This window comes from Erithacus rubecula (genome assembly GCF_903797595.1).
Source record: "Erithacus rubecula genome assembly, chromosome: 20".
Classification (NCBI taxonomy): Eukaryota; Metazoa; Chordata; class Aves; order Passeriformes; family Muscicapidae; genus Erithacus; species Erithacus rubecula.
In genome coordinates, this window is record NC_136672.1 from 11,477,349 (window position 1) to 11,488,356 (window position 11,008).

At 65.2% G+C, this 11,008-nt stretch overlaps 2 protein-coding genes across 3 annotated transcripts; one reads left to right on the plus strand and one right to left on the minus strand.

The window, feature by feature from the left end:
* Positions 1–82: 82 nt before the first annotated feature.
* Positions 83–2,870, minus strand: SYNGR2 (synaptogyrin 2). The gene is made up of 4 exons (XM_079323565.1): positions 2,723–2,870; positions 2,354–2,591; positions 1,217–1,356; positions 83–1,125 (listed from the first exon to the last, which is right to left on the minus strand). Exons 1-4 carry the CDS (start codon positions 2,825–2,827, stop codon positions 928–930), a joined length of 681 nt encoding a protein of 226 aa, XP_079179691.1. The 5' UTR covers positions 2,828–2,870; the 3' UTR covers positions 83–927.
* Positions 2,871–2,893: 23 nt separating this feature from the next.
* On the plus strand, positions 2,894–9,602 carry TMC6 (transmembrane channel like 6). Of its 2 annotated transcripts, XM_079323564.1 has the most exons (21): positions 2,894–3,041; positions 3,487–3,712; positions 3,829–3,947; positions 4,233–4,364; positions 4,454–4,612; positions 4,711–4,816; positions 4,895–4,991; positions 5,079–5,333; positions 5,545–5,735; positions 5,815–5,953; positions 6,033–6,188; positions 6,372–6,547; positions 6,680–6,761; positions 7,062–7,159; positions 7,310–7,405; positions 7,551–7,626; positions 7,882–8,015; positions 8,198–8,374; positions 8,549–8,627; positions 8,749–8,827; positions 9,017–9,602. In XM_079323564.1, the coding sequence occupies exons 2-20, from the start codon at positions 3,657–3,659 to the stop codon at positions 8,818–8,820; spliced, it is 2,400 nt and encodes a 799-aa protein (XP_079179690.1). In that variant the 5' UTR covers positions 2,894–3,041; positions 3,487–3,656; the 3' UTR covers positions 8,821–8,827; positions 9,017–9,602. The 2 variants fall into 2 exon arrangements, with proteins under 2 accessions (XP_079179690.1, XP_079179689.1); XM_079323563.1 differs by having other exon boundaries at positions 2,917–3,041; positions 4,895–5,333.
* Positions 9,603–11,008: the final 1,406 nt, after the last annotated feature.

Genomic DNA, 11,008 nt, shown 5'->3' on the forward strand with positions numbered 1-11,008 from the left:
TGACACCCCCAGCCCTTGTGAGGCAGAAGGCTGGAGCCTTTCCTGCTTCCCCCGGGACAAAAGGCACGTGGTGGCTCACATGGTGGCTTGGTGAAAAAGTTTATTCCAACCCTACAGTGACAACTACTTGAACACTGGCCCCAGCAATGGCAGCCCACACAGCTGCTGGGAACAGCTTTACCACAGCACAGCAGCAAACACAACCTGAGACAAGGGCCACAGGCTCCTGGTGTGGCTGGAGTGCAGGCAGGAGCCACGGGCAGGCACGCAAGGGAAAGAAAGTGCTCCAGGAGTGTCCTCAGCCATGGCCCTGCTAAGGGATCTCAGTGCTCTCTGCTCCCACTGACCCCAAACCACATCATCCAAGCACCGGCAGCTCTAGCAGGCTGAGGGAAGGCACAGCATGGCGTTAGAGACAAGGGAAGAGGGGCTTTGGCAACAGCTCACCCAGAAGCAGCGCTGGGGGAAGGCAGCACAGGCAGGAGCTGGGCCTGGCTGTGCCATGGCAGAGAGCTGGCACTCGGGGAACGCCGCCAGCAGGGCTGAAAGGCACTGAGACAGGATGGGGCAGAGCAGCAGTCACGGGGGCAGAGCCTGGCCAGGGTCAGTGGGTGGGCACCGCAGCACAAGCAGAGGCTCACAATGCCAGGGACACCGCACACCCAGCCTCCCGCAGCTGCGGGGCTCACCCAGCAGCTGCAAAGCACCGTGTGCCCAATCACCCACTGCACGCCGGGCTCTGGACCCGCCAGGGAGGGTCTCAGCTCCGAGACCAGGCAGAAGCCCCTCCTGCACCCCATGAAAACACCCAGTCACCTTTAAACAAAGCAGCCACCGCCCTCCCGCCCCACTGTCCCCTCCGCGCCTCAGAGCCCTCCCTCCCAGCCCGCGGAAGGAACGGCGCCGGTGCAGCCGCGCAGGCAGGGCTCAGTACACGGGCGGGGGCTGGTAACCCTCCGGGGCCTCGGCCGTGTGCATGAAGGGCGGCTGCTGGTAGCTCTCGTGGCTGATGTTGGGATAGCTGGAGTAGGGAGCCGAGACCTCCGGGCTGGGGTCGGCATAACTTTGAACAAAGTCCTCCACCCCCATTTTGTACCTCTTGTAAGCGAAGGTGAGCAGGAGAGCCTGCAGAGAGAAGGGGGCAGCGGCATTAAGGGCATTCCAGGCTCTGGAGTGCAGGGGACCCCTCCCAAGTGGGGCAGAGTGGTTCACTCACCCAGGAGAAGATGGAGAAGAAGCTGAAGGTGATAGCAGCACGGGCAGAGTCCGCCCCGATGAACACATCCTCGGCCCGTGTCCAGGACCACTGGTTGGTCAGGAAACAGAAGCCGATGAACCACAGGAAGGTCCAGAGACCTGTGGGGGGAAGTGGCATGAGGGGCCAGGGCTGGCGCTGCTGCTCCTGGGCAGTCCTGGGACCAGACCCTGCTGTGCCGTGCAGGCTGGCACAGGCACCCGGCCAGGGGCAGCTGCTCCCGGGGCGCTCTGCGGCGGCGGCAGCGACAGCAGCAGCAGAGGAGCAGCAGCAGCAGCAGCAGAGGAGCAGCAGCAGCAGCAGCAGCAGCAGCAGCAGCAGAGGAGCAGCAGCAGCAGCAGCAGCAGCAGCAGCAGAGGAGCAGCAGCAGCAGCAGCAGCAGAGGAGCAGCAGCAGAGGAGCAGCAGCAGCAGCAGAGGAGCAGCAGCAGCAGCAGCAGCAGCAGCAGCAGCGGCGGCAGCAGCAGCAGCAGCAGAGGAGCAGCAGCAGCAGCAGCAGCAGAGGAGCAGCAGCAGCAGCAGCAGCAGCAGCAGCAGATGAGCAGCAGCAGAGGAGCAGCAGCAGAGAAGCAGCAGCAGCAGAGGAGCAGCAGCAGAGGAGCCGCAGCAGCAGCGGCAGCAGCAGCAGCAGCAGCGGCAGCAGCGGCAGCAGCAGCGGCAGCAGCAGCAGAGGAGCAGCAGCAGCAGAGGAGCAGCAGCAGCAGCAGCAGAGCGGCAGCAGCAGCAGCAGCAGCAGCAGCAGCAGCGGCAGCAGCGGCAGCAGCAGCAGAGGAGCAGCAGGCAGCAGCAGCAGCAGCAGAGGAGCAGCAGCAGCAGCGGCAGCAGCGGCAGCAGCAGCGGCAGGCAGCAGCAGCAGCAGCGGCGGCAGCAGCAGCAGCAGCAGAGGAGCAGCAGCAGCAGCAGCAGCAGCAGAGGAGCAGCAGCAGCAGCAGCAGCAGAGGAGCAGCAGCAGCAGCAGCAGCAGCAGCAGCGGCAGCAGCGCGTGGCCCGCGGGCAGAATGCCAGACGGGAGCGACTCCCTTCGCCAGGCACCGGCAGCCACGTCACGGGACAAGGCGCCATTGTGGGCCAGCCACGGCCCTGCCCGCGCCCCCGGTACCTGAGAAGCCGAGGTCGGCCAGGACCAGGTACTTGCGGTCCGTGGTGTTGCTGATCTGGGGGAAGTAGACGTCTACCATGAAGAAGAAGATGCAGGCGAGGAAGGCGAGGACGCCGATGCCGATGCCGTAGCGACAGGCGTCCCCGTTGCGGTTGAAGATGCAGTAGAGCTGCGGGTCCTCGGCCAGGCTCGAGTAGCCATCCCCGACCAGGCAGGCGAACACGATCAGCGCGAACACCTGCGGGGCGGAGCCGGTGTCCGGTGGGCGGCACCGAGGCCGGGGGGAGCCCTTCGGGGGCTCGCCGGTCCCGGCGGGCGGGGGGCACCGGCCCCGTCCCGGCGCGGCTGTCCCGGCCCGGTTCCACTCACCGCGCTCACGATCCGCGCCAGCACCTGCGGCTGCTGCACGAACCGGACCAGGTCGAAGGCACCGCCGGCCTTGGCCGCCCCGTAGGCGCCGCCGCCGCCCTCCATGGCGCTCGGCCGCCGCTCCTGCGCGGCGCCGCCCCGGAGGGCCGGTCCTGCGGGCCGGGGCGGGGCGAGCGGCTCGGGGCGGCGGCGCTGGGGCTCCCCCGCCCGGCGCACGGCGCCGCCCCGCCCGCTCCGTGCCCCGCTGCGTGCCGCCTGCGCCCCGGTGTAACGGGGGACGGGGAGCGCCGGCCCCGCGCCTCGGCCGCCGACGGGCCCGGTGAGCGCAGCCGAGGGGAAACGGGGGATTTTGGGAGGCTCCCGCCGCCCCCAGCCGGTACCGGGAGGAGGCGAGAGGGGCGGGACGGGACGGACAGGGCTCGGTAGGGTGGATGTGGAGTCGGAGCGCGTTCCGTCGGTTCCCGGTTCCGGGGGAACGGCGCCCTACGGGGAGCCCCGGGGTGGCCACCGGCCCCGAGCAGCCCCAGCCCGGCCCGGGGCGGCGGCGGAGGGAGAGCAGCGGAGGAAGGGGACGGCGCTGGCGGGGGAGCGGTGGGCGGCGCGGGGCTCTTTGTCCCCTTAGGGCCGGTGCGCGCCTTCCCGAGCCGAGCTCCGGTACCGCTGCTCGGAGCTTCGTGCCTGAGCCGAGCGGTCCCGGGACTGCGGGCGGAACCCGCTCGACGGCGGCACCGCCCCATCCGCCGTCTCTTTCTTCCTGACGCTAGCACTAGACCCAGGTTAGTCCCGGCTTAGCCCCGGCCCCGCAGCAGCGTCTCGGCTCCATCCCCGCCCCGCAGCGCTCGGGAGCCGCGGAAACCGAGAGAGCGCGGAGGGACCGGTGCCGGTCTGCTCAGCACGGCAGCGCCCGCAGGAGGGACCCGCTCGGGCTCGCAGCATGTCCCAGCTGCCCTCCATCACCCTGCATGTCCCCGAGGGCACCGAGAGCGATGGGTGAGCGTGTGACCCCCCCGCGCTGCCCTGCTGTGCCCTGGGAGCTGCATCCCAGGGGCATGAGGCTCCCTGCAGGCACCGGCTGTCCCAGCCACCGTGTCCCTGTGTTCCTGCAGCCAGGAGCTCAGTCCGGACAACGAGAGAGCCCTGCACACATCATTCCACCAGCTCATCCTGGAGCAGAGCAGCTTGATCGAGGCAGGTCTGGAGCTGGAGTTGCAGGAGAGGAGCAGAGGTAAAGCACTGCAGCCTCAGCCAGGGAAGGCTGGGGACAGTGTGTGTGCCCAGGGCCGTCCTTCTCTTGGGCCACCTGTGTCACATGTCAATGCTGTGACCAAAGCATTTGTAGGAGCCTGCTGATGCCTTGGCCAGTGCAGAGCAGGGCAGTCTACGGCAGAAAGCGTCCCTGGAGAAGGGGGTACTCTGGGAAGAGCACACACCTATCCTCTGTGCTGGAGCAGAGCAGCAGGGATGCAGGGATGAGCTGTGGGCTCTCTGCATCCTGCCTTCCCCCCTCCAGAGTCCCCAGCCGGCTTGGCTACTCGAGATGCCTGTGCAGTGGCCTGGCCAGAGCCCGGGCAAGGTGAGGAGCACCCCTGCTACTCCTCTGCCTCCCTGCAGATCTTGGCCAGCATGCCCAGCCGCACCATCGGTAGGTGCCACCCACGTTCCCTCGGTTGCCCAGGTCCCAGCGCCCCTTGGGGAGCTCTCCCAGCTGCCCTGCTGCGCTCTGATTCGCAGGACGCAGCCTCGGGGCCATCATCTCCCAGTACTGCAACCGCACGGCGCAGCTGCGGCGCCGCAGCAGCCGCCCCCCCCTGCAGCAGCTGTGCCGCGCGGCGCGGCCCAGCCTGCGCCACTGCGGCCTGGACGCCGAGCCTGCCGGCGCCACGCTGCAAGGTGAGGGGCCCCCGCCTGTGGGAAGGCAGCGCCGGCCACTGTCCCTGCGCTGGCTGGGGACAGGCGTGCCGTGTGCCACTGAGCCCCTTGTGCCCCAGAGAAGCGGCGCCTGCTGGTGAAGGAGCTGCTGAGCCTCTCGCCCAGCCAGTGCAGCCACATGCTGCTCACCATGCCCCTCAGCCTGGCGGAGAAACGCATCCTGCGGTAGGGCCCCAGCTGGGCGGGATCCCGCGGCTGCAACTGTCCCTGTGGTACCCTCTGACCCCCCTCTCTCCTGGGCAGGCGGCAGCTGAGCAGGCAGAGGGGCCCCCTGGGCCAGCGTGCCCAGCACTGGGCCCCCTGCTCGCCCTCGGGCTGGCCCAACGTCTGCATTGTCCTCGTAAGTCAGGGCTCAGGTCTGCACAGAGGCTGTGGGGGCTCCAGTGCAGGCTCCAGCCCCACTGCTCTGCCCATTTTGCTCTCCCAGGGCTGCCGGGGTCTCTGGTACAGGCTGCTGTCCCTGCTCCGCTCTGCACACCCCTGGCACTACGCCCTGAAGCAGATTGGTGGCCGCTTCGGCTCCAGTGTCCTCTCCTACTTCCTCTTCCTCAAGACACTCCTTGTGTTGAACTTCTTTTCCTTCTTCATCCTCCTGGCCTTCGTGGTGGTCGTGCAGGCTGTGTACCCCTCTGCACCAGTCAGCCCCCTGCCCTTCACTGGCCTGGAGCTGCTCACAGGAGCGGTAAGCACGGCCCAGGCACCCCCAGGTCAGAGGATGTGCCACTTCCCCACTGCAACAACCCCCTATTGCTTCCCCTCCTGGGCCCCAGGACCACCGGGGCTGTGGGTGCTCAAGGCTCTGTCCCTGAGGCTGGCACACAGGTGCCAGGCTAAGCAGGAAGCTGTGAACACTGCCAGGGTCACTGTGGGGCCCGTGCTGTGCTTTCCTGCAGGGCTCCTTCACACACTCCCTGCTGTACTACGGCTACTACAGCAACGTGACCCTAAACGACCCCTGCAGCTCCAGCCCTGAGGGCAGCGAGTGCCCCCTCGCAGCCCCTCTACTCCCCTACAACTTGCCACTGGCCTACCTGTTCAGTGTTGGGGTCTCCTTCCTTGTCACCTGCATCCTGCTGGTGTACAGGTGGGTCAGCAGCACCTGTGGCCCTGCCAGCCTTCCCTTTCACCCAGCCCCAGTCCCTGATGCCCTCACCTCGCTGCAGTGTGTCCCGCTCTTTTCGGGAGAGCGTGGGGAGCTCCACGGGGGTCTTGGCCATCAAAGTCTTCTGTGCCTGGGACTTCAAGGTGATGCAGAGGCGCTCGGTGAAGCTGCAGTGCCAGAACATCTGCACCCAGCTGAAGGTGGGTGGCTGGGCTTGCAGAACAGCCCAGGCCCGGCGTTGCACTGGTGCTGTGTCCGCCAAGTGCTGCTCTCTTGCAGGAGCTGCTGGTGGAGCAGCGCTGCCGCTGCCGCTCCCAGGGCCGCCTCCAGTGCCTGGGCCACTGCCTGCTGGTGCTGCTGGCCTGGCTGCTGGCCCTGGGCTCGGCCTTGGGCTGCGTGCTGGCTCTGCACCGCTTCTCGGAGCACATGCACACGGTGAGTGTCGCCTCTCAGCCTGGGATCCCCTGTCCTGGGCTGGGGACAGGGCTGGGATGCTGGGGAGACAGGCAGGGACAGCCCCACTGCAGCTCTGCTCCTGGCCTGAGCATTTGCTGCTGTCCCCAAGGACTCCACCTGGCTGCCAGCAGCTGTGTGCTCACCCCAGTACCCACCCACCAGGTTCAGCAGGAGCTACAGGCGCAGGGCAGTGACAGGTGGCAGCAAGAGGCCGTTCTGCTGGTCCTGCCCCTTGTGGTGTCCCTCCTCAATGCCTTGATGCCCCACCTCTACAACCTGCTGGCCATGTGGGAGAAGCTGGACTCCCCAGTGACACAGGTCTCCGTGGCAATCGCCAGGTGGGCTGGCTGGGCTGTGCTGGGCTGCACCTTGGCAGGCAGGGAGGCTTTGGGGCCAGGCACCCCATCTGTGGGGCTGGGCCCCTCCATCCCCTGGGCTCAGGCACTTCTGGCACTGCTCCTGCTTCCCAGGAACCTCATCCTGAAGACGATGGTTCTCATCCTGCTGTGCTACCAGTGGCACCGCCGGAGCGTTATCTGCTCGACAGAGGAGGTCAGTACCACTGCCTCAGGGCCCTGCAGGGTGTGCAAGGAGCTGGTGGCATCTTCTCTATTAGATATCAGGAAGAAATTCTTCCCTGTGAGGGTGGTGAGGCTCTGGTATACCTTCCCAGAGAAGCTGTGAGTGCCCCATCCCTGGAACTGTTAAAAGACAGGTTGGACAGGACTCAGAGCAACATTATCTAGTGGAAGAGTGTCAGCCATGGCAGGGTGGGGAAAGAGATAAGATTTAGGGTTCCTTGCAACCCAAACCCTTCTGTGATTCTATGCCACACTCAATTTGTCTCCCCAGTGCTGGGAGACATGTGTGGGGCAGGACTTGTATCGCTTCATGGTGATGGATTTCATATTCACCTTGCTGGATACACTCTTTGGGGAGCTGATCTGGAGGTAATGTACCCCAAAACATGTCCCCCCACCGGTGTGGTGGCACCCCTGCATGGTCCCAGCTCTCTGGTGCACCATCTGTGCCATCAGAGAGGGAATGGGGGTGTGGAGTCCCCCCAGGCAGTGTGGGAACAGAGTTCCACTTCTGCCCAGGCTAATCCTGGAGAAGAGGCTGAAGACAAAGCAGAGGCCAGAGTTTGATATCGCCCGAAACGTGCTGGAGCTGATGTATGGGCAGACCCTGACCTGGTGAGATGTTCCTGCCTGGTGTGGCTCCTTCCTCTGCTGGCAAATGACTTGTAGTCCCCAGGAACCCTGTGGGTGCTGTAGCTGTCCCACCACTGTGTCCCCTGGGGCTCAGACCCAGACAAGCTCATCTTTCCTGTGCTCCCAGGCTGGGCGTTCTCTTCGCTCCACTCCTTCCAGCTGTGCAGATGCTGAAGCTGCTGCTGCTGTTCTATATCAAAAAGGTGTGACTCCCCCACCCCCTGCAACTCCCCACGGGGTGAAAGTGCAGTGACACTGTGCCCTGTCACCGTCAGCCTCTGCTGCAGCAGTGGTGCCACATGGAGCAGCCTCGTCCCTGTGGAACTGAGTGGGGGTTTCTGGGGACAGGATACCCCCGAGCTCAGGGCTGCCAGCAGGAGGGAGGGGACAGCAGGGTGCAGGCTGCTCTCCAGGAGCAGTGCCCACGGCAGCCCAGGGGACACTCTCCCTATGCACAGACCAGCCTGATGCGGAACTGCCAGTCCCCCAGCAAGCCCTGGCAAGCATCACGCATGAGCACTGTGTTCATCACCCTGCTGTGCTTCCCCTCCTTCCTGGGTGCAGCTGCCTTCCTCTCCTACACCATCTGGTCGTGAGTACCCACGAACCCACTGCTCAGGGCACAGGACCCCTGGCTCTAAGGAGAAGGAGGGGCTGGGGACACCGTGGCCCCTGTCCCTGGCATCCCCACTGCAGGCTGTGAGGCCCTGGGCTGGGGCCAGTAGTTGCTGGGCTGCCCATTGCTCTGAGTGTGCTGTTGGTCTGTTTGCTCAGGGTGCAGCCATCAGGAACCTGCGGTCCCTTCCGGGGGCTGGAAACCATCTACCAGTCAGGGAAGAGCTGGGTGCTCGTGCTGGAGAAGTCCAACCCCAACATCACCTGGTTTGTCTGGGTCTACCAGCAACTCTTGGAGAATGCCTGCCTCCAGTTTTTCATGTCTGTGGCCCTGATGTGAGTATGGGCTGAGCCCCAGGCCCTCACTTTAAGGGTCCTGCTGCCACAGACCTGAGCAGGGCTGGCAGCCAGGGTGTCCCTCCAGAGCCCTGTGCCCCATCCCAGTGCCAGGAGCTCGCTGTCCCTCAGCTTCCTGCCTGGCTGCCACCATCCTGTCCTCTGTCATTGCAGAGCTGTGATCTACTTCAACATCCAGGTGGTCAGAGGCCGCCAGAGGGTCATCTGCCTGCTGCAGGAGCAGATTGCCAACGTGAGCACTGCCCCTGCCCCTCCCCACTGCTGCACAGCCTGCTGCTGCCAAACTGGGCTCTGGCCCCAGCAGCACTGCCCCTCAGCCCCACTGCTGCTCACTGCACACTCTGCTGTTGCAGGAAGGGGAAGATAAGGTGTTTCTCATCCAGAAGCTTCACTCTGTTTATGAGCAGAGACACAGACATTCCTGAGTCCCAGGTGAGGCCAGTGGGGAGGGGCTCAGCCATGTGCACAGATGCTCCTTTGCCTGTCCTAAAGGATCCTCGGTGTTACTGAGGCCCAGGGACAGGAAAGAGGATGGAGGCAGGTCTGGGACAAGGACCCAGAGCGACACCACACTTAAGAGTTCCCTCTCCATCTGGGATCTTAGGGACTCTGTCCTCTTAGCTCCACAGGAAGGAACAGGACGGAGCAGACTCTGCTTGCAGCTGGGACTGAATCTGTCCATCACAGCACAGCGCTGGAAGCTGGGGAACCATGGGGTGCTGGGCAAGATCCTCCCCTCTTGCCCACTGTGGCATGTACTGGGAATGCTGTATCTCAGGGATGCAGGTGCTCCTCCTGCCTGGAGCTGCTGGGATGCAGTGCTGCTGTCATACCCCCGGGCACAGCTCCATGCAGGACTGCCTCACCAGCACAACCCTTCAGCTCTCCTCCTGCCAGTGTGCCCTGGTTTGTTTTCAGAACCCTCTGGGGATTGTGGAGCTTTCTCCACAGCCACCTTCATGCTGCCTAGGGACAGCAAGCGTGGAGCCAGGCACAGACCCAGCTCCAGCCCAGTGCCTGGCTCACCAGGAGAGCAGCTGGCCAACTCCAGTCCCACAAACGAGGTCACTGGGTCTGTCCCAGCAGCCCTGCACCCACTGCCCGGCTGCTGGGACAGACTTGGAAACATCACTGTGATGCTGAGTGCTGGGCTGGGCAGGACTCTGGGCTCAAGCTGAGCTGGCCCATTAAAGCTCTGCTGTGCAGGAGTGCTCTGGCTGGTGTCTGGACCTGTTGGGTTGGAAGCAGGCAGGTGGGGTTGGTGTGTCAGTGCTGCTCATGGTGACTCAGCAGCAGTGTCAGGGTGTGCTCGGGCTCCCTGGCACCTCCTGCTTTCCTCCTGAGCTCAGCTCAGCCCACACTGCTGGAGCAAAGGCCACTCACCATCACAGTGCAATAGCTGCAGCCCCCAGCAGCAAGAGCCACTCCTGTCCACGTCGTGCTGTTGGCTCCAGGCCCTGGGCTGGCACTGGCAGGGCAGGGTGTGCTGTGGCACGTGCCAGGAACAGGCAGCCACCAGTCCCCTGTGCCTTGGCACCTGCGCTGCCAGCTGAGGCAGCTGTGCCCAGAGGGGCTGGGCCATCAGCGTGGGCACAGGGCAAGTTCCCAGCATGGAGAGACACTGCTTAGAGGTGTGGGCACAGGGCAGTTCTCCAGACAGCCTCAACTCTTCCTTGGAGTGCATTAGGAAAAGCATTGCTAGCAGGGAGGTGCTTCTGAGTGGTGCTCCTGCCCCTCTGCTCAGCCCTGGTGAGGCTGCAGCTAGCCCATGGCTGGCAAGGGAGACATCCCTGACTGAAGCACCCCAGGCACTGGCCTTGCCCTGGCTCGGGACACCCACCCATCCCATCTCCACCTTTCCCCAAGGTCCCTGCACTGTGTCTGGCCTGAGGCTCACACGGCCAGAGCTGCTGGCAGGAGCCCCCTGTGCCAAACCCAGGGGCCGTGCCCACCCCTGCTGTGCTTGGCTCAGCTCAGCTGCTGCTGCAGCCTCCAACCCCCCTACAGGAACCCCTCCTGTGCCTTGGAGGTGCCAGCACCATCTGGCCTCTGTGGCTCCTGCTTGTCCCATCCCCAAAATCCCAGGGTTCTCCCCAGAACACAGGGCAGCCATCAGGCTGGGCAGTTTGATGGGAGTTTTACTGTGGAGTCCTACAGGGATCCAGTCCATCAGCAGCCTGTGCACGGTCCTGGCTCTGTCCCTGCTGTGCCAGGCCTGTCGTGGCACAGTCCCAGCTCTGCCCCTGCTGTGCCAGGCCTGTCCTGGCTCTGTCCCTGCTGTGCCAGGCCTGTCGTGGCACAGTCCCAGCTCTGCCCCTGCTGTGCCAGGCCTGTCCCAGCTCTGCCCCTGCTGTGCCAGGCCTGTCCCGGCTCTGTCCCTGCTGTGCCAGGCCTGTCGTGGCACGGTCCCGGCTCTGTCCCCGCCGTCCCCGCCATGCCGTCCCTGCCGTGCCGTGCCGTGCCGTCCCCGCTGTGCCGTCCCCGCCGTGCCGTCCCCGCCGTGCCGTGCCGTGCCATGCCGTGCCGTGCCGTGCCGGGCCGTGCCGTGCCGTGCCGTGCCGGGCCGTGCCGCTGGCTCAGCAGCGCTCTCTGAGGGCGCTGCGCAGCCACTGC